At 34.0% G+C, this 23,464-nt stretch overlaps 3 protein-coding genes across 4 annotated transcripts; 1 reads left to right on the forward strand and 2 right to left on the reverse strand.

The window, feature by feature from the left end:
* Positions 1 to 4,211: 4,211 nt before the first annotated feature.
* Positions 4,212 to 12,045, reverse strand: LOC123212299 (tetraspanin-10-like). Of its 2 annotated transcripts, none has more exons than XM_044631389.1 (11): positions 11,698 to 12,045; positions 11,065 to 11,182; positions 10,903 to 10,957; positions 10,754 to 10,809; positions 6,056 to 6,103; positions 5,788 to 5,836; positions 5,556 to 5,639; positions 5,411 to 5,478; positions 4,951 to 5,076; positions 4,786 to 4,861; positions 4,212 to 4,521 (listed from the first exon to the last, which is right to left on the reverse strand). In XM_044631389.1, the coding sequence occupies exons 1-11, from the start codon at positions 11,717 to 11,719 to the stop codon at positions 4,453 to 4,455; spliced, it is 771 nt and encodes a 256-aa protein (XP_044487324.1). In that variant the 5' UTR covers positions 11,720 to 12,045; the 3' UTR covers positions 4,212 to 4,452. The 2 variants fall into 2 exon arrangements, with proteins under 2 accessions (XP_044487324.1, XP_044487323.1); XM_044631388.1 differs by having other exon boundaries at positions 11,065 to 11,177; positions 11,698 to 12,043.
* A 1,297-nt stretch (positions 12,046 to 13,342) lies between these two features.
* LOC123211507 lies at positions 13,343 to 20,034 on the reverse strand. The gene is given in 15 exon segments (XM_044630279.1): positions 13,343 to 13,764; positions 14,791 to 14,859; positions 15,095 to 15,202; positions 15,519 to 15,608; positions 15,712 to 15,783; positions 15,998 to 16,084; positions 16,354 to 16,425; positions 17,217 to 17,324; positions 17,435 to 17,734; positions 17,854 to 17,952; positions 18,043 to 18,148; positions 18,234 to 18,357; positions 18,547 to 18,768; positions 18,771 to 19,317; positions 19,677 to 20,034. Coding segments are annotated over 15 exon segments (2,322 nt in total). The 5' UTR covers positions 19,920 to 20,034; the 3' UTR covers positions 13,343 to 13,689.
* Positions 20,035 to 20,147: 113 nt separating this feature from the next.
* Positions 20,148 to 22,510, forward strand: LOC123211506 (pentatricopeptide repeat-containing protein At1g74630-like). Its single transcript, XM_044630278.1, has one exon. The coding sequence runs from the start codon at positions 20,383 to 20,385 to the stop codon at positions 22,312 to 22,314; it is 1,932 nt and encodes a 643-aa protein (XP_044486213.1). The 5' UTR covers positions 20,148 to 20,382; the 3' UTR covers positions 22,315 to 22,510.
* Positions 22,511 to 23,464: the final 954 nt, after the last annotated feature.

Consider the following 23,464-nt stretch of genomic DNA (forward strand, 5'->3'; position numbering starts at 1 on the left):
CCAAATCGAATTTAAACATATTTCATATTGAGTTCAGCTCAAATAGAATATGGTTTAGCTCGAGTTCGTTGGACTAGAATAAACGATGGCTTGAGTTCAGTTTGAGCAAAAAATGATTCAACTCAAATTCATAGTTCAAATCAATGGTTTGAATTTGTGACTTGATTTGGCTTAAATAAAAAATGGTTCGATTCAAGTTTGACTCAAATTCATAACTCAAATTAATAATTTGAATTCGTTGCTTAGTTTGACTTAAATTCATGATCTATTCATAGCTCATTAACAAAACAAAATCATTTGCCTAAGTAATAGATAAATTCACCGATTTGAGTTGTAAATTTAAACCAAACCGAGCCATGAATTTGAATCATAAATTCGAATCGAATCAAACCACAAGTTTAAACTATTGATTTGAACAATAAATTTGAGGCGAACACCTCCTTACTTAAGTATAGTGAAATTTCAAAAACAAACCAAGTGTTCTAACTTGAATATGGCTTGAATTCGAATAAATTGAATTTGAATCAAACCCCACTAGCTTCAAAGACCAAGTCAGTTCGGTTTAGATTCAGTCTTAACTTTGTCCCTACAAATACAGCAGAGTATACCAATGACTACATTTGTTGTGAACTCAGGCCCTATGTAGATGAAAGCACCGAACCATTTGATGAAATCACTCTACACTTTTAGGATTCTCGCTCCACTAGTTGCCAAAAAGGAATAAATTGCTTCCATGGAACGAAGAACAATATCATAGGAAAGAACCACCGCGTGACTGGAGTCGCCGGACTTTTATATTATTTATAGTTGGTGAAATAATGATCACGTACCGACCAAATTAAAATATAAATGTTAGCGGAGCATCACATTAGTCTTTATCATAACATTTGTTATACAATTATAATAATTGTAGCCCGGCCGGCCCCGAATTGTTCTTCCCTCTTATAATAGAAATCTAGCAAAATGCCAACAATAACTTACTTGCTTTTGCTCATTCTATAAGAATATAAACGTGATTCAATGCAGGCAGTCAACAATAGTAAAATTTTGCTGAACATAATACAATTTTTAAAATGGTTTAGTCTACTACTTAAAAGTTTACATTCATCGTTGTTTAAATGATATTCTTATGAGAATTTGGTTGAGTAAAAGTACTAGTGATTATAAAACTTCTCTTATAAACTTTCGAATAATCTTGAATTTATAAGACAAGAGATAAGGTTTGATGTGTAATAACATAGTTGAATACATTTGAATCGTAATATAGTAAATCTAATCATCTAAGAGGTAAGAGTTCATCACATTATCCCGTTGATATATGTAATAATGAGATAATCTTGTGATGATAGGGAATAGAGATAAAAAGTAATATTATAATATTGGGGGACTAGAATGACATGTTGAGGAGATCGCAGGATATGATTAAAACTTCCAAGTCTCTCTTTCTCTTATTTCTAGAGTAGAGGATTTCTAACTACATTTAGGGTAGCCATTGATTGTATGGATAATTGTGTATTCAATATCACTTTTGTACATTTGACTAATTAAGGCATAATCGTACTCTACAGCAACTCTCCCTTAGCTTTTAGAGTGTAAGTAAAGTTTTAAAAACTGTTCACCTTTTTGCATAGATGAACAACACGTGGATGATCAAGATTTCTACTTGAAAACATGTTATGTAAATGACATTTCTACCTTGCATTTAATATATTACATGCACGTGTAATATGCTTGTCATGATAGTTCAAATCGCCACAATTTCTTATTGGGCACATTTGTATGCCTCGTTAGATCAATAACATGTGTCATCAACTTAACTTAAATAGTTGAGATTGTTTTCCACTCAATCATGATTTTCGCATAAAAACACCTTTAACAATAACTTGTTGGGGTAGAAGAATATTGTTATGGTTTCTTTCTTTTGTTTCTCATTAGTATAAAACTTGTAAGTAGTTGTTTTTTATGGACTCTAGGTATGTGGTCATTAGTTGAACTTTTCGATAATTATAGTCATCTATTTCCCTTTCTCCATATGTCTTCTATAAGATTAGTCAATGATGGAGGATTTAACCTTGTTGGCTTGGAATCGATTAGCTTAGAGGTGATCTCCACAAGTAGTGCGTTTCCCATGATAAGAAAGTGAATAGTGACAAAACTAGTTATAGAGGACCCTCCAATTGAAATTGAAACTAAGGTTCAGTCCAACGGCACTGAGCCTAGTGGAGAGCAAAATGAAGGGAACAATCCTCTATTGGGAGTTGGGGCCTTGTTATCTAGCGTAGGCAACGAAGAGATCATGGAGATTGATAACGGGAAGTGATTCTCAGTTAGGGTAACAAACATTGTGCGGATAAGAAATCGTTATAGTATCTCCATCTAATTTTTAGAACCATATATTGAAAAGAGCAATATTATGTGTACCCACTTTGGGCACACAAATATATACACACTCATATGTGTCATCATATGATTGGTTATTGTTTTATTCTTAGTTCAAAATCATTCAATCACATGATGACACATATAAATGTGTATATATTTGTATACCCAAAATGGGTATACATAGTTTTATTGTATTGAAAAACATAATAACATCTCTACATTTCAATCATTTAAATTACTTTTAGTTAAAAAAATGATATATTAAAAATAGAAGAATTAATCAAAGATTAAAAAAATTATAAATAGATGGATAAGATTTAAAAAACTCATAAATTGACAAATATTTCACTTTCATTATTCATAATTGGTAATACATTTAATTATATATACAACAATGCATATTCATAATATGTTGATAGAGAAATGAAGTGTTGAAAATGTGATTGGCAACACATTATTCATTGATAATATTGTATTTGTTTTAGAGGTCTAACCGTAAATCAAATCAAATCAAACCAAACCACAATTTTCAATTTGGTTTGGTTTGATTGGAAACACAAAAATAATATAGTTTGGTTTAAGATTTTGTCAAATTGTTTTTTTTTTTTTTGAAGTTTTGTTTGAAATTTTTTTACATTAGATCATACGCACCCCTACTTCCTTACAACAAATATCGAACGTTAATAAATAAATTTGATTATTACAATCTTTTGCTACAACTATAAAAAATATTCTACAGTACTTGTCCTTAAATAATGTATCATCAGTGCAAATCATTGAACAATAATGCTCATGAAATGTCCTTATTAAACATTCCAAGACAATAAATAAAAACTTAAACTAATCAAAATTCTCAATCTCAATATGTGTTATTGTATTAAGGTTACATAACTAAAGGTTATAGCAGTATTTTAGTAGAAGGATGAATGACTCCTCTAATATATCTCTCAACATATTTAAAGTTCAAATCTTGACACATCATGCTTGTGTGTATAATATATCAATCTTATATCTTTATGTTATACTAACAATCATTTCTTTTGGTTTATAAATACAATCAATTATAATGAACAATGTTTTTAAAATTTTTTTAAACGTCCATACACTAGTTTGTCTATGATGTGACAAGATTTTTTTTTTCAAAAATAAGTGTAGTCTTTATCTAAGTGACATAATTGAAAATAGTCACAACCCTTAATCTTTATTGCTATGCTTGCCGTTGAGATTGCTCATATAAACATTTGATCTCCCAATAAGACTATTGATTGCATAACTTTGTATTGTAACCCATTTCTAATGTATGTCTTTGAAATGCATCTTATAACTCATCCCGATAATAAAAAATATCATATAGTTTAAAACTTATATCTCATCATATGAGATCATCACCAATACCCTCAAAAGGAAAATTTGGAAAATGTTATAAACCCATTGGATTAAGTATGGAATAATGACATAAACATATATTAGAATTGCACCAAACATTTTACTTGGAGTTACATCACGACAAACTAAATCTTCATGCCTTCCACTAGATGTGATTCCCACACTGTGGTCCATATACATTATATGAAAACTTGTTTTAAAATGAATTGTTTCATCTTACACAAGATGTTTTACTAGAATAGCTTCCATCTCTACTTCAAAGAATTCACCCAAAGTTGAAACCTTATCCTTTCGTTGGCAAATTCATTCTTCAACAGTCACTTATAACTCTATACCAAGAACATCTTTAAAATCTTCTTCAGCAAGATCAACGTTCACATTATACTGTTCATCTTCTTTCAGGTTACATTGTGTTTTGCCATTTTGTATTAATTGCCAAAGAATAGTAAAACTTCTTTATATTTGTTAGGAAAAATTCATGTTTCCGTGTCTGTACACATTAGAGAAAGATGTGAAATAAAAATGACAAAATACTTACTGAAATAATTACAATTGGTTATCAATCTGTTTAATCAAGTTAAATAGTAATTAAACGAAACAACTCTAAGAAAACATCAGAATATTCAGAAACAAGGCAGATTTCCTTCTTGTAGAGACACATTTGAGCACATAGATGGTGCGCTTTCAAATTTTGGTGGAGCGTCTTCTAACAGCGTTTTGCCTTGCACAGCATCCCACAAAGTATATAATTGACTGGCAGTGGAAAATAAGACACAAGATTAATCAGGATAAAGCATTCTTGACAACTCTACGCATGCTACAGCAGAAATAGCAGCACTTCAGGGTGGTCAAAATTGTTATAAGGTACCACAACAAACCTGAAGCAACTCAACACATCAATTTTTCTTTTTATGATAATCACAGTTTAATATCAGTTCAAGTTTTTATGATTTTTCCACAGTATCCTTATAAATTCATAATTTGATGACTACCAGAAATTGGTGAATGGTATCTTACCAACACAATAAACAGAGCCAAATTAAAAATTGCAACCATTCTCCACTCGGTTTTCATGTATTGTGCAACTCCAGCCCTGTAAAATGATCGAAGAGAAATGTCAATGAGAACATTTACATAAAACAGGAAAATAATATGAGACCATGGATTAGTGATGATATTTACTTGCAGGAATCACAATTGTAGCACTTGACAGCTTGTGAATTTTTATAAAGTTTGCAGTCTTTGTTGGAACTAACAGGATGAAAGCTCAAGTCATAGTATGAAGCATTTACCGCTGGATAACCGCATCTATAGATCGAGGTGAATCCCAACAAAAGAATCACATCAGTGATACAATGTTTTAGCTATCATGAATATATTCAGTTAAAGTAATAGCAAATATGAATATCTAGCACAAACCGCACATATAAATTTACTCCGCATAATAATATTTTCAAATATGAAGTCAATAAAATTATGTGTACATTCATATCAAGCTTAAACCTGGTTAATAAATTCTACCACCATAAAAACAGAGTGCACTGGAAAAGTATGGATTTTAGTACTGAATTGTGAACTAAAATTTCACTTCATTGCAGGTAACATTAAAATGAAACTGAAAAGACACTGTGATGGCACATACTCAGATGGTGGTCGGCAACAACCAGCTTCAATAGGGGTCAATTTCGCTGACTTGTACTGCTTAAGAGTCTGAAAAACGAATGAAACTATTACAATTTATTTTGTGGAAATAGATGAATGATGAGAGCCTGAAGTTGAAAATGCACCTTATATATTTTTGATAGATTATTGCAGTCTTGTTTTTTCACAAGACAACTCTTCAAGCGCTTCCAGTTTTCAGTGTTGTTAAGCTGTAACAAAATTCTATTAATGACAGTGTAACAGACCTCTCTTTTTCTTGAATCTTGGAAAGTTAAGGGAGTGGATGCTAAAAACCGCATAAATAAAATTCTTATCTCTCCAGTACTGTAAATCAGAAATAAGAAGAGGAAACTTAACCTGTTTCAGAAACCATGAGCTGTAATCTTTAAGCTGATACTCCTTGTACCTAACAAGTTAAGAAAACAAAAGTTTATCATACCAGTATCAGGTTGCCAAGCAAAAAACAAAAGAAAAATAAGAACAAGAAGGAGCTCATTTATTCAATTAAAAGGCCCAAAGCCATTCTTTCCACAAGAACAAACATATTACGCCTTTCCTTAAGAGAAAGAACAGTAATTACAGGAATTTACTACCCGAAAGAGAAAACGATTTAATCTTTTCTCACCTCAAACCAGCCACATTATGGCCCGATCCATTATTTGTAACAATAAACCTGCAACAAAGTAGAAATTTTAGAAAGATTAAGTTGTTTCAAAATCATCATTTTCATATTTTCATAAACCTAAGCATCTTTCACATCTTGTCTGATTAAATCATTGTTTACATTTATATATGAAAAGGCTAAAAACCCTGGAAGCTAATTTATGCTAATTAGTAATTTCCAATTCCACTCTCTAGTATTACCATGTGCATTGTAAAAGGAAGAAATTTTCATCCCACCAATAAAACAAGAAGTTTTCCAAAAGTCTGTCTATACTTCATAATCAACTTGTAAGAAATTCAAATTATTGTATCTTTTGAAACAGAGATTACAAAGATTGAAGAGATGTATAGAGAAAAAATGCCTATAATCTATATTACGAACACAACCCATAGGGTTGGATTTATACACATGTTGACAGTCAAAAAAAAAGAAACTAAATAATGAACAAATACCTTGATTAGGGTTTCCCTTCATATCATTCCTAAAATAGTTAAATCAATCTTTGACTTATTTTTCCACGCTCTTTCTCAAGCTAATGAATAGATATTCTTCATAAACAGTTTGGCAATGATTGTTTGAAATACAACACTACTTAATCCTTGGTAAGCAAATGTGCAAGTTGAAATTTGGTAGACAAATAAGGTGCACAAATCAACCCGACTTCTAGCATTTCCTTAATGAAGTGTATGTCCAATTGTATATGCTTTGTTAGGTCATGTTGTACCAATTTATGGGCAATGGTGATTTGAAATTTGTTATCACGATAAAGTCTAATCAGGCCATCCCTTTCATTCTTCTAGTCTTCTAAAATGATCTTCAATCACAGTTCACAAACTCTTTGAGTCATTGCTCAAAACTTTGCCACAACACTAGATCTTGCCACTACATTTTATTTTTTACTTCTCCATGTAACAAGAATCCCACCAAAAGGTGCAATATCTAGAAGTTGACCTTTTGTTACTTGCTAATCCAACATAGTTTGAATTTGTATATGTTTCCAGCATTAATCCAACATTTCTCTTAAAAAAGATACCCTTCCCAAGAATCCCTTTTAAAGTACTACAACACTTAATTGACAGCTTGCAAATAGAGTTCCCTCTGTAAATGCATAAGCTGACTAATTACTCTGACAGCATAAGTTATATCCAGTCTAGTGTGGAACAGATAATACACTCATAATTAAATCCAAATATCATAGATCACCTTAATTTGAGTAAATTACCCGACGGCCTAACAATTCCTCCCCCTTGGTAGTAGCCTTGTTCTTAAGACTACAAAAAATCATGCTCTTTGACAAAAGTTCAGGACTTGACAACTTGTTGACGTTCCGCCCACAAAATCGAGGGAAGTCTCTAATAGCTAACACTTTTCTCCTTGGTGGATAGTTTGTTGCAGCTGAATCCTCCTTTTTCAGGACAGCAATTGATTGAATATCCGAAACCACCTTCAAAACATTTGCAGTATTTCTTTAGTCAACTAAATTTCTTGTACTTGCAACCACGTTTTCATCTTGCCATAGCAAATATTTTACGATGCTCATTCCCAACATTTTCCCACATATCCTTGCTCTTTCTTGGGTTAATCTGACTACTTGTACTTATATTGATAGTGTGATTCATCTTAGTGATATCCTTGATAGGCCATTGCAAAGTTTAATTAACAACACCATTAACTAAAGCATCTTGATACTCCAAAAACTTGGTTAAATTTTTAGTATATGCTACTATAAATAGTCAAACCCATCATGCTCCAGCTTTGGAGCACACTGTTGTATCAAACATTTTGAAGCCCCATGACAACTTGGCTTACCTTTAGTTAGCTTCCCACCAATGACCACCCTATTGCCACCTTGAAAATCTCCACTGCTCTAATATCTTAAAATTCAATTAATTTCCACTACCTATTTTTAGGGATTTCATGGATCTCCTTGATTTCACCATATTGCTCAAAAAGGTTCTTTAGTTTAGAATCTTCAATTCTATTATTTATATTTCTTGCAAACAGTTTGGAAGGGTGAATCATGAATGTTGCAACCTTACAAACCCCAAGCTTGCTAGCCAAAATTTTAGAATTTCTTTAATTGAAAAAGAACCATCATGCCCCAAATTCATATATCTAACTAATCCAACTCCTCCCAATCATCTCCCCTATTGGATTGGGTAATGGTGTCATTTGAGTCTTTTGCTTCACTTGCTTAACCTCCACGACCTTGTCATTCTCGACAGCCTCCACATCCCCCACATCATTCTCATCATCATCTTCATCGTTAGATTGATGCTTCAATCTCACTAGAGGAGAAAGAACGACAATGACATTCACCTGCTAGGCACTGTATAATTGATGACGTCATTCTTTGGACTATTGTTCATAGTTATAGAGCACACTACTCTTATCTCCTTTAATGGTGTCGATATTGTGAACCATAATAGCAAACAAGTCAAAGTTAGGTGTAGTGGTCTTGCATTGGTTCTTTTCAACCAAAGAGTCTATACTGGAGACATATCCTCGCAAAGTTGGTTCTTTGACCTTCCAACAAAGTTCGTTAATAAGTCGTCGTCCACAAAATCCTTTTTCACCAAGTTCTTAGTCTAAAAAGGAGATTGAAAGTTCGTGGCCTACTAGATTGGGATTTGGCGTGTGGGTGTGGTTTCATTTATCTATAAACTTGGGGTGGTTTGTGCAAGTGTGGAGAATCTCTAAAAAATTTGTTGTAACTAGCCGGTCGAACTGTGTTGCACAACTAAGTGTGTAGGTGACAACAATGCGACTTGGTGGACAATATAAGGGCATTGTAGGGTCAAATCTATGGTCATTGTGTTGGCAATTGATATGAGGATGGTTGTGCAACTTTGATGTGTGGTTGTAGTGTTGAATTGATGGTTGTCAAGGTGAAATTGAAGTGTTGATGTGTGGGCTTAATTGAAGGTTTAGTGGCAACCTTGTGGGTAGAATTGATTGGGAATTTGGTGGTTGGGTGTGTTGGTGGTGATGTCGATTTGGTGGTGGAGGTAGTGGCTTTGTTCAGACCTAGATTGATTAGGAATTTGGTGGTGGTAGGCAGGTTGTGCTGTTGATGGTAATGGAATTCGCTGTTGTAGTTGTGATCCAAATTGGCTATTGTTTGTTCGCCTTCAATAGCCAGTTTTCCATTCATGGCAGCCAATATCTCCTCAAAAGTTGGAATTCTAGATAACTTTCCATCCAAAATCCAAAATTGTTTGTTGCGTTCGTCATGATCTTTTTGCCATAGCTCCCTCAAGTTGTTAACTTCCTTTTCTAGAGTATCAACTCAGTTTCCCATTCGAGTATCAACCATAGGTATGTCAATGGCATGTGGATCTCCTACTCTAATACAAGTTTTTTAGGCGGCTGAATTGTATGATTGACACTTATTGATTGTAAAAGAACAATTATGAGATTTGTATTGAATGTAATGAAGTTTATTGTTGAAAAGAATAAAAATTACAGTCAAGACTCTTTTAATATATCCAGCACTCCACCAAGAGATCATCGGTGGTGCTACATCTCCAAAATACAAAGCTACTCTGTAATTAGACACTGAAAAGCTCATCTTACTCCCAAAACCCTACTATTTATTGAATAAAAAATCTAACCGTAATTGGACTCCTAATATACTAATATTATTAATTGATAATATACTCTTAATAATTTTCCTAATTAAATCCTAATATTCTAAATCAGCTTAATTCGACTAAATAACTAAAATCACCTTAATTGGACTAATTCACCAGGGGCCTAACACATTAACTTATCAGAAACTGAAAATTAGCATTTGGGAAAGCAATTTTTAATATAGGAACAATGAACCTTCTCCTTAAAAGAGATACCAAATCAGCAAAGCAAAAAATAGATTCCTTCTTTAACAACAGTCAACATGATACAGGGCATTATGGAATCTTGTACTTAAAAGTAGGAAGAACTTTCAAAGAAAAGGATAACCATTAAGATTTTCTAAATCTACAAAAGTTTAGGGTTTCTTCATTGTCTCTTTGACAGGAAATTTGAATTCATAAGCACTCACAAAAGGAAAAATGATATAATAATTCCAAAAACATATAGTTCTGTACCAATACAAGGTATAGCTCTCAAATATGGATCACTCAACCAGTCGTTCAAATGATTTCATATGAACCATACCTAAGCTACACCATAACATATTTAAATGATCACCTAACAAGGTTGATGATAAACAATTTCAGGAACAGAAAGGGGCCACATATTCATGAATTAATAATCTATAACTGCGATCGATAATTAGCTAAGGCAGAAATTTAACCATAAATTTATGACAAAAAACAAGCAGGATATCAGCTACTTAATAAACTGATAGGATTGTGTAAACCTAACTGCATTTTCAGTGTTGTCTTCTAATAATCGGAGTGGAAAAAAAATTTTAAAAAAAAAGAGCATATCAGCTACTCAATATTGGAAAGGAGCCACTATGGCATGTAGACACCACAAAATGATCGTAAAAAATTCTGATTCAAGTTTTATAAAAAATAAAAGGTTTTCAGAAAAACCAACGGACAAACAAATGAGGTTCTAACAAAAATGCATAAAGTTTGAGAGAAAGGATATCATGTACTACACTAAAATTACAATAAAAATCAATTTCTGAAATTGCACTTGAATACTTACGCCAACACTGTGAATACCAAGATTGCCACCAAAACCATGCACAACATTATGAGATACTATAAGTGAAAAGTCAAAGAAATGTTTTCTCCAGATAAATATCAAAACCTCCTAACTTACATATAGAATGATCATTTGACTGATAAGGATACAATCCACAACAGTATGGAGTTGTTCTTCAATGCACCCAAGAAGCCAACTATAGATCTAAAATCCAAAGGGAAAAAACAAAAATATTGGAAACGGTTTATGCAATAATATCAAAAGAAAGGGATTAGGACTAAAATAAGCCTTGATTTAAAATTGATCCTTACATTACAAAGATGAAAGCACCAAGGCCTAAGACAGGCAGAGTGATGGACCTTCTGCAGTTGTCGTGATGAGTACTCATCCATACCCCAAAAATTATAACAGCAATGGCTAAAAGCTGCACTTTAGACATAAAAACAAGAATAAACTCACAATTACTCAAATAAAAATTTAATCCATTTGATCCATTGTTTTTCCCTAACATGTTCTATCGCACATTGCAACCCACTTAGACCAGCAACATACAGAACAAATTTCCAGTGTTGTATTGTAATAATAGGAATAAAATTTTAAATCCTCTATTCTGCTATAAGATAGTACAAATGCCAAAAAAGGGTATAAAAAACACAGATAATAAAAAATAATGACACCATCTAGATAACAGAACACGCCCAAAAAATAAAAATAATAAAACAGGGAGACCTAAGAATTACAACTTTATATTTAAGCACGTTTCGTAAACTCAAGAACAGAAAAAACCCATTAAAGTTTACAATCCAATCAACAAAATACCAGGAGAACATTAAGAAACGGAGCAATTCTACAGAAGGGTCACTGGAAAATGCAAGAAAGGAAAAACACTTTCAATAACAAGAACAATTCAAACGTAAAATGAAGAGAAATTAGGATAGTATTACCATGGTGAGAAAGTTTATCCATTTGATCACAAAAGTGCTTGTTCCCATACCCATTAATTCGCTTTGCTTTCAGCCTCTCTTAAAAGATTTGAAGCAAAGCAGGACCAGTTTTACAAGTTAATGGTGGTGAGGTGGCGTGAAAAGTGGCGCTTGAAGTAGAAGAAAAGAAAAGGGGGTAATTTATTCAAGAAAAAAAAAAGGCATTTATGAAATCATGTTGCCAAAATTATGGCTGACACGACACAACCCGAGATTGAACTTAACTGAAAGCAGAGAAAGATGAGTGGAGTAAATTTGTTATCCTTGTTAGTCAAACTACAACGTTGACTTGTGTCTCACAAAGACGCTTCGTTTGAATGCAAGGCGGGTCACTCACTCTTACGTCTTCAATGGGCCTTGTTTTGTAATAAAATATTATTTAATTCAAGTGAAAAAGTAGAAAAACAGTATTCAACCGTGTGGCAGTATTGGCATCTTGGGGAAGGTATGAATAGAGCTAGTTGGAGCTTAATTATCAATTCAGTTAGATTAAGTCCGAAATGAGTTGTCATAATTAGAATTTAATCCGAGCTCAAGTTATGATTTTAAAAATCTATGAAGTCGAGTTTTAACTAGGACCTTAGAAGTTGAGCTTGAGTTAAATATTTTTTAATTATAAAAAATCATCATAAATAGATACTTTTCATGTAAATGTGGTAAGGTAGACACTAATATGATATATACAGATTATAAATACTCACCTAATTATACATCAATTCTAAATAAACATTACAAATACATACTTCAACAAAATATGTACTTTTCCAATATTAAAATGTGTACACTTATTCATTATAAATATACATAATAGGTATACACATATTTACATATCTATTGTAAATACACTTTTTATCCAGGTATGTATTTTTTCAAAGTGAAAGAGTATACACTTTATGCACATATCATAATACACACTCACCCATCTACCCATTATAAATAGACATCAACTCACTTACCTATTATAAATACGCATTCACCTATCTATCATTTTATATACACATTATAAATACATATTTCATCCATCCATTATAAATACACATTAGAAAGGTAAATAAATTTAATTTTTCTATAAAAATCAGTCAAGTTTAAAATTGACTCTTATATCAAGTTCGAACTTGACTTTCTTGAACTAAGACAAACTTGAGCAAGTTCACACTTAAATTTAACTCAACTCAAATCCAACTTTACTTATATCTATGTTTATGGCTTTTACATTGCCAATTATGTATTGTTAATGGTAACTTCAGTAAAAATGTCACCAAATTGTATAATTTTTCTTGTGATTAAACAATTAGACAAGTTCCCCGTTAATAATCATTGGTATGAGCTCAATCTCACTGTTGGTAATTTGGGTGAGCCATACTTTTGACATGTTGAGTTTACAAATTTGCTTTCCAAGAAAATACCACCTTCAGAATGCTCTAACAATAGTGACCGTCACTAATTACAACAATGAGGTCATTTCCAATTACCAAATATTTCACTTTGTACAATTCATTAAAGACCTAGTATGGTATAATGAATCAGTCTGCATGTTTTTGCAACCGGAGCCCGGCTGGGGAAGAATGAATCACACTCAGAGAAAAGCAGAACCATAGACTAAATATGTGAAAGAACAAAATGGTATCTCATCTTTTTTATAGCTTGTACTAGTCTAAAGATGAATACTTCTAAGAAAGTTTACGAGATTGTTGTTGTCTATTACAACAAAATGAAAATAATATTTATCTAAGAAAAAGTAGTCAACCCCACAGTCTGGACCTCCTCCAGGGTTTCTGCAGATGGGAAAAAATCTAAGAATTTGCTGCACATAACTTTCAGTTTTCCTCATCCATTTGTCTGAGATGCCTGCCTGGATCAAAATTGCATTCTCAAGTTTACATTATGGCGTGCCATTTTATACACCAACTGGAATATTGAATTGACTTTCCGAAGGCTAGTGACTGAGAAAGACTACTCGACTCTGTTGGTGCATGATAAAATTGTCGATTTCATTGCTTCTTTGTCCAATGATGCTTGAACAATAACCTGGACCAGAGATAAAAAAGGATTCATTATCCAACTGAGACATGCAATTCCACTATATAAAGAATAAAGAGGTGTGCCACATTCTACTTGGTGTAATGACATAAAAAGGAAATAAATATTTTGTACAAGCAAAATAATACCAAAGAGCCAAAAGTCTCTATGGTTTTAATTAAAGCTTGGCCACATTTTGGGAAAAAAGTTTGCTTTCTTCTGGTTCACCACTATAGTCATCTGGAATGTACAAGCTACTACACATTGTCCATGGTCAAGTGGCAATATCAGTTTACTTTTTTTTTTTTTTTAAACCGGAGAACCCCATCCGAATTGGTTAGATAAGTAAACCCCGGGGTACAGTGATTAGACTCACAACCACTGCACCAGATAAATCAAAGTTTCACAAGTGTAACAAAAACTTGAACTCAAATCTTCTCTCTAAAAATTCTAATACTTCACTAGTTTTGCTAATCTCTGGGTCAGCATACTTTATTACTTCAAAGGAAAACTTATTATTAACAAGAGTTTGAAAACCTGTCCTGTTAACCCCTGCAACTATTTTGGCCTACAAGCCAATGGTAGTTAATAAATTCCATGTGATGCCCTTTTTGAATGGATACAGAAGCTTCAGTTTTTGTACTACAAAACACTAAAAACAGGATACAGAAATATAAATATGGAGACACAAGCAACAAGACACTTAAAAAGGCTGTCACAAATTGAGGGATGATGGGTTCCACACCTGATCAAAAGCTATTGGGTGGCCAACATTATCATGTATTACATGCTTGTATCCTCCAAATACAAAACAGCTGAAGTTGGCATACTCCAGATGTTGAATCAAACAATAAAACATGCAAAATTCCTAAAATCCATTTAAGCCCAGTAAAAGTGGAAAATACATTAACATATGTTCATGATGTAGAGGTTGATGGCTCGGAAATAACAGAAAAGGGAAATTCCAGTATAGCCTTTTAATAAAAAAGAAGGTAATATAAATAACATGATCAGATGAGATATAAAGACTTTCACCTCTTGCACTTTGTTCCCAGAACGAGCTAGTAATTTGTACTGATTCTCAAACATGGATGCCATATAGACCTGCACCAGAAGGGGTTGATTTGATGAATATATATATTCCAATGAAGATTGGCACACCATAATATGATAACACAGAAGAGTTTAACTGAATAGAAATCATAATTAAGTGGTTAAGAATTATTCCCAGAACTTGAGAAAACACATAAGTTGGTATTTTTGAAAGCAAATGTCTGCATAATATTATCAACCACCCTAACTGTCCACCACTTGAACCTGGTATTAGGGGTCTTCATACCTGAAATGTTGGAGCTAAGCCCGGGCTCAAAAAGAAACGACCTTTTGATACAGACTCGATTCCTTCAACTTTTTGCAGTTCTTTAATAAGAGATTCCACATCAGGCCACTGAAAATTTGGGAATAGATTGTGAGTTTCAGCCATGTCGTAACCATTGAACTTAAGCACTAGATAGATCACTGAATCAGCAAAATGTAAAAATACATAACACACAGGAAGTGGTCCACAAATCCCATGTCCTATTACATGAAGTGAATTCTCAAATCCTTTTACTTTGATACTAAATTTTGATGAATGGGATTTCAACTATTTTCAGAAGTTTATTATACAATTTCTATGTCCAACCACAATGCAAGCTGTGAGTCACAGCCCCGATAAAATAAGAGTTGTAATAAGCTCCTATTCACAGGGAGAAAACAAAAACCTCAGAATCAGCTTCAGCTGCCTCCAACCTCCCAACCAAGGGATCACGATCACCAATCACAGACTCCAATGCCTCAATCAGAGGATCCGGCTGGCACAGAAAAAGATAAGAAACATATTTGTAAATAAATCAAGTATTGCTGGAATCTAAAATAAAACCATTAATAATTAAGTACTAGGTGCATATAAGTTACCATAATCTCCTTTAACGACAGGAAAATGCGTTCAAGCGCAAAATCCAACTGGTGAACTTTTGCATCCACAACCTAAGACCAGAAATGATATCTGAAAACTCAAAAAAGCATCAAAATCATAGGGCAAAATTGAAAGGCATAATTCATTGGCAGAAAGATCAATAGCTTTGATCAGCCAAGATTTACCTGATTCACCACGGTTGTAAGATGAGCAAGTCTATCTCAGTGCATACAACAACAATATATTTAACTCAGTAAAATTTTAACATTCAACTACGTAATATACCTGACCAATTTTGAAATATGAAGCAGGGTCCAAAGTGGCATCCCATGACACTTCCGTCTGGTGAATCAGTGCAGGCACACCCTCAACCTACAGCAATGTGGACAGGTCAAATTTTGTGAAAAATAAAATATAAAGGATTTAAGATCTCATCATTTTGGCTTTGTGCTTCTAAATTGAATATCTAACAAAATTAACAGGAGTCATAGAGCTCACAATCCACATCTTACCTATGCCGACCACTTATTATCCACTACTGGAAATTTATGCTATTAAAATCTATCAATTGAGACAATACCATGAAACAAAAAGAGATGAGAATCTTTATTTTAAGAAACAAGAGGACATATTTAACTTACCTCAACAAAAACACCAAAATAAGTAATTTTCTTGATGCAACACTTCACTACATCCCCAACACGAAGTTTTGCCTGCAATAGAAAACAGCTTGAAAAGTTGAAGACTTCAAATATGTTAAGATCAAACAGACCAACGTGATGATATAAATCTATTTCATAGATTAAATTTTGTGGTTGACCAAGCCCTAGAGGCAAACTAATGTTTTCATTTCAAATATATTCTTGAAAACTTCAGATGAATTTGAACCGAAACAAAAAATTCAAGATCTGGGAAAAAGTCACTGAACTTCCTACAAAAAGGTGAGCAAGACAAATCATGAAAGGTTGAGCCTATATATATAGAGTCATTCTCTAGTTAGGAAATCCTGATATAAATTTGGTCAGGACCATACATATTCACCACTGGATTAATTACAATGGACTAATATTATATTTAACAATCCAGATCAAAGGTGTAAACACATGGTCATGACAAAAATTTTTCAAAACATCTTGACTGGAGAATTATTTGTACATGCGTGTGTATGTATTTATGGTCAAGACAAGCAATTACTAAAGAAAAAGTTGTCAAGAAGGAATTAAGTTAATAATTCTAGGACAGAAAATGTTATCCCTTTCTAAAGTTAGGCATTCACATGATAGCATCTAACTTCCAGGCAATTCATTAACAAAAGGCCAACACTAGCATAAGACACAAGCAAAAGTATAATGAGTTTAAGGGAAGCTACAAAACTCTTAATAGTCAATAAAAAGAGATGCAGAGGCTGCTACCAATATGTGATAACTGTTTTCAACAACTTTAAAGAGTTTAGTATAAACAAATAAGTAGTCAAGAAGTATTAAAATTAAATATTAACTCTCACCATCAGACTTCTCTTTTTTTCAACCAACTCTTCCTTTTCTTTTGGCTTCACAGAAAATATAAGCTTTCTCAAATTCCGGTCAACCATTACTACATTCACACTGATTTTCTGCAAATGCCATGTTCATCAATATATTTTATTTTTCCTTAATTGGTAAAAGTTCATCAATGCTCTACACAGAAGCAGTAGAACTCCAACATCAAATAAAATGTTCAAACCTGACCAACAAATGATGACAAGAATTTAAGCTTCTCTTGATCATATATCCTAAGAAGATCTTCCAACTTCATATCTGGCGAAACTTCTCCCCCTATATGTTGATCAAGTTCCTGATCTTGGCTTGAGTCAAGTGTAGAAGTCTTTCTTTGCATATCATACTTTCCAATGATTCCTAGATTTTGCTTATACTTTGATGGGTCTAAGCCCTTACGTCTCAACCAAGACTCAAATGCTAAGAACTTCCACTTGGCAACAAGATTACGGTATGGTAAAAATCCAATCAATGCTCCAAAAGATACCTTTAAAGCAATTATATGAAATTCAGAATGGTCAAGTGGAAAAACTAATTAGTTTGAAAATGAAAATGGTAAAGAATAGAAAATGAAGTTCTTAATAAACCCCTTTTAAGTGTACATACAACAAAACCTCTGGTGCTAGAGCTTATTAACTCCACTTCCACTCGTTCTCCTGTCTTAACAAGATCTTCTGCCCTGGTCCAATCAGAATCTTCATGTTCCTAAATTTTGATAGAGCAGCCAGAATTATCACAAAATATTTTTTATCAAACGAATATAAATGAAATCATGACAGGATCATAGATACTAACCAACAGAGGATATGTAGAATGAAGATCATCAAGCTCAATATCATTCCCATTAACAACTGGATTCATGGGGATTGCCTCCTCTCTTTCTTCGATAGACTGACCTAATCTATAATAAAGAAACCTGTTTATCAAAACCAATCTAGAAAGGGAAGAATAGAAAAAATGAAAAATTTCAAGATCAACATGAATACCTTGTAGGTTTTTCTTGCAGCGAAGACTTCACAGCAAATGTGGCGCTGGAATCCACCAAATTTTCTTCTGATGATTCACTCTCACTGTCAGTGGACCCAGTTTGACTATTGGGTGGCTGCACACCTTAAAAAACCAGGCACAATATGACTCCAAAAAGGCTTTAGAGATTTTGCTTTAGCAGTAAAAGGAAGAGTGGGATAAGTTCCAATATTATCAGGAATCAATTGGAAAGAAAACCCATATGCATACAACCACCCATCAACATCACTGCAACCAAAAAATGAAACTATTTCAAGAAGCATGTTGCATTACCTGACATTGAGTTATCTTTCAGTTCAGGTTCCTCTAACACTAAGCCAACCCCAAAATCGGCCATCCTCCCATTATCCATATCGGTAGCTTCCAGCTCTGCCTTTGAACTTTCCTCCTCAATGAACTCTGTAACTCTAGCTTCTGCATCCTCAAATGGCTCTTGTTTCCCAACTAGTTCTGTCTCAACGCTAATTGCTGCAGGCTTTTTCAACGGGTGAAATCAACGTATTCACCTTTCCCTTCTTCTTTCCTTGCTCTTAACCCGGTGCCATCAATAGCAGCTTTGGCAGCAGGATTACCAGAAGTCTCCTTTTCTACATTCGAATTGGTACTAGAAGGTTCTGGCCTTCTCAAGAGTGTCATATCACTAAATTTCTCCTTTCCTTGCTCATTCCTCATTTTCAATGACAAATTAGGTTTCATCCTCAACCTCGAGGGCATATCCTGAACATCGTCTTCATTAACCAGGGTGGGCTTTCTCAAGATAACATTAGGAAGGCTACTCTTGCTCCTATCTATTGCCCTTTTAACTGACGGGCTTGGTTTCTTAATATCTAGCTCTCTGGGTTTATAATTGGCTTGAAATTTGACTCCCTTCTTTGGAACTGGGCGAACTAAATTCAAACCATCCAATGAACTAGATGATGATTTCTTATTGTCAGACACATCAAATGGAACCTCTTTAACTTCTACCACTTTACCCTTTCTTTTGTAAAATTCTTTCTCAATTTCAAGATAAGAAGCATCTGGATTCGCTTTTCTACCCATAATCTGATAACTAACAAATATTAATGTTAGCTAAAATAATCGAAAATTACACTCACAAACTCTAGTTGAACATCAGAAATTCATAACTAAAAACTTTATATATGGTTCATACTCATTTAAAAAAAAAGGAATAAAAAAAATGAAAATTTGCTTCTCAGTACGCTTGCTTCCAACTGAGACCAATACAAACTCTTACTCAAGTTTAGAAATTTGCCCTTTTCTAAATTACCATCAAACATCAATATACAACTTTGCAAATACGCGTGTGTGTGTGTGTGTGTGTGTGAGTGAGAGAGAGAGAGAGAGAGAGAATAAAAATGCATATTATACAGACAACACAAGCAAAAAAGGGGAGAGGGGACCTTGGCAAGGGTAAGTTTGGGGTCTTCTCCGAGCATTTTGCCAAACTTCATCTCCATAAGGTCCCATTTGTCAAACCCAGGCTCTTCTTTAGCAGCGAAAATTGAAAATCTTTTATTTTTTCGAGGGAAATAAACTCCTCTTCTTAGTCTTGCTCTCGAGGCTGACACCAAAGGAAAGAATAAGGGATTGGAAGAGATAGAGCAAGAGGGAGTGGAAACAGTGGCTATAATAAGGCCTTCCATTGATCAAATGTAGAAGCAAGATTATCAGAGCATTAGATAATTGGGTTCGATTTGATCTGTTTATCAATATTTTGGCAAGAGTTGAGTTCAAGTGATTATAGAATGGCTTCTCGTTGAGCTGAGACGGCGATTTTATCCATCAGAGATAGTGACGTGGCAGCTTGTTGTTCTCTATACTACGTACCGGGCCAGACTTGCTACTGTAGACCTCAGTTTGTCAGCCACTAAAAATGAGACATGTAGGCATAATTTAACTTTATTATCTTATTTTTTATGAATTTTTAGCGAACAGTTTCTGTGCATTTGAATCTGTGAGATGCTACATCGTTCATTTGTGAAGGCCATGAAGAAGAGGGTGAAGAAACTTTCCTTTCACTGAAAGGCTGCTTGTTATTTGAATTTTAGAACAAAAGGGCGAAAAGCATGAACCATAAAGTCTCTGACTTGCTGAAAAGAAGCGCAAATGAACAACACTTATCACCAGTGTCTGTCTTTGTTGAACCACTGCAAGACCCTGAAAGCCGTCAAACAAGTCCACGCTTCTCTACTCAAAACCGCCCTCGACTTAGATGCTTTCTTTGCGGGAAAACTCCTCCTCCATTGCGCCGTCACAATCTCCGATTCTCTCGATTACGCTCGCCGCCTCTTCTTCCACTTCCCAAACCCAGATGTTTTTATGTACAATGCACTTGTTCGAGGTTTCTCCGAATCTGATAAACCTCAGAATTCAATCACTGCTTTTATTGAATTGCGTAGAAAGTGTTTAGACCCTCCTGATAGCTTCTCGTTCGCTTTTGTGCTTAAAGCAGCCGCGAACTTAAGGTCTCTGAAAAGTGGAATTCAGTTGCATTGTCAAGCCTTGGTTCATGGACTGGATGGGCATCTCTTTGTTGGGACAACTTTGATTAGTATGTACGGAGAATGTGGGTTCTCCAACTTTTCGATGAAGGTGTTTGATGAAATGCGTGACCCTAATGTGGTTGTGTGGAACGCGGTGGTTACCGCTTGTTTTAGGAGTGGTGATGTGGAGAATGCGAAGAGAATGTTCGATACAATGCCATTTTGGAATCTGACCTCATGGAATGTAATGCTTGCCGGATACATGAAAGCTGGGGAACTTGAGCTGGCACGAAATGTGTTTATAGCGATCGAAGTGAAAGATGATGTGTCCTGGAGTACTATGATTGTTGGATTAGCTCAAAATGGGTGTTTTGACGAGGCTTTTGGGCTGTTCAGGGAGTTGCTGCAGGTGGGAACGAGACCAAATGAGGTCAGCTTGACTGGCGTGCTTTCTGCGTGTGCACAGGCTGGGGCATTTGAGTTCGGAAGAATTTTGCATGGATTTGTGGAGAAATTTGGATTTAACCGGATTGTGTCGGTGAATAATGCACTGATTGATACTTACTCCAAGTGTGGAAATGTGGGCATGGCTCGGTTAGTCCTGGAGAGAATGCCTGAGGATAAGAGCGTTGTTTCCTGGACTTCAATGATAGCTGGGCTGGCAATGCACGGTCATGGTGAAGAAGCCATACAACTTTTTCATGAGATGGAAGAGTCTGGGGTTAGGCCTGATGGGATTACCTTCATTTCAATTCTGTATGCTTGTAGTCATGCTGGATTGATTGAGCAAGGAAGTAGGTATTTTTCTCTTATGAAGGATGTGTATTGTTTAGAACCTACAATTGAGCATTATGGTTGTATGGTTGATCTATATGGTCGAGCTGGTAAGCTTGAGAAGGCCTATGAATTTGCATGTCAAATGCCCATTTCACCTAACACTATCATTTGGCGAACACTTCTTGGGGCATGTGGCATACATGGCAATGTTGAATTGGCAGAGCAAGTGAAGGAAAGATTATCTGTGTTAGACCCTAACAATTCTGGTGACCATGTGTTGTTGTCCAATATTTATGCCGTTGCTGGGAAATGGAAAGAACAAGTGACCATAAGAAGGTCAATGACTGACCAGAGGTTGAAGAAGACTCCTGGTTGGAGCATGATTGAAGTTGATAAGATCATGTATAGTTTTGTGGCAGGTGGAAAACCAAATAAGATAACAGAAGAAGCTTATGAGAAGCTAAGGGTAATAACATATAGGCTTAGAGTTGAAGGAGGTTATGTTCCAGAAGTTGGGAGTGTTTTGCATGACATAGAAGAGGAAGAAAAGGAAGATTCAGTGTCGAAGCACAGTGAGAAGCTTGCTTTAGCATTTGGGATAGCAAGAATGTGCAAGGGAAAAGCTATAAGAATAGTGAAGAATTTGAGGATTTGCAGAGATTGTCATACAGTGATGAAGTTGAGTAGTAAGGTTTATGGATTGGAGATTGTGGTGAGAGATAGAAGTAGATTTCACTCATTCATGAATGGTTCTTGCTCATGCAGAGATTATTGGTGAGCAATGAAACAGATTTATCATAAGGTTTATAGAAGAACAGATTTTTGGATGACAGGAATATACCACATCAGTCACCAAGGATTGCTATCTTAATGTCCATTTTAGCATAATATTCTTTTAGGTATCTACTCCATTATCAGTTTATAAGACAATTTGATATATTAATGTAGTTTTTAATCAAATATATGTTCACGTATAAATTTGTAGTAAAAACCACACAAGTATGATTATCACGAATGCTTTTTAAAGTCATTTTAGAAACAATAAGATATGTGTATAATTTTATGCACAAACAGTATCGTGTCATAATATAATTAGATATTATTTTATCTTTAATTTTTAACTATTTAATCATATAATGACACATCGTTATTTATACAAAAATTATACACATAAGTATTATTCTTTTAAAAATTATAGGTCATTAATGTTTTCTATCGGGCATAAGTCAAACCCTTCTTCATATTTGTTTCTTTTTTCTTTCAAAAAGTTAATTATATATTAAAATTATTTTATTTTAGTTATGAAATTCTAAGCTTTAAATTAAATTTTCAAATCCTTAATGAAACATACCTCACTTCTATAAATCTTTAAATGTGATTTTTTTTTTCCAATATGAAATGGTTATTAATTAAAATACATATTTTTAGGGCATATACAAAATTAGCTAAGAGCCAAAAGACAACACCAATATAGTCAATAGGTTGCAAGTTGACAAAAATTCTCCCATATATGGACCAAAATTTCAGTCCAAGTCCATTGTCGACATTTTTCAAAATTTCAGTTTTAGCCTCTATTGACTTTTCAACTACTTTTTTCTTATTGTAAACCTACAACATTCACATTCCAAAACTTTCAATCTTATCGGGCATATTCCTCTTCTCTTGCACATTGTTATCGTCCTTACCTTTCGTCACACTTGTAGAGAGAAAAGTGTTATTTTGACATTTTATTGCAATCATTTTACAAATTTATGGTAAAATTTTGGGTTAATAAATTTTAAAAACTTGAAAGTCCATATGTAAATCTATTTAATATTTTATGTACATATAAAGGTCCATCCTCACTTGAGTTAAAAATACGGATACACATGGACCTAGAATAAGTCTTTATTTCCTTGATAAGCATTTGGGTTTGGGCTTAGTATAAA

This window comes from Mangifera indica, chromosome 3 (genome assembly GCF_011075055.1).
Source record: "Mangifera indica cultivar Alphonso chromosome 3, CATAS_Mindica_2.1, whole genome shotgun sequence".
Classification (NCBI taxonomy): Eukaryota; Viridiplantae; Streptophyta; class Magnoliopsida; order Sapindales; family Anacardiaceae; genus Mangifera; species Mangifera indica.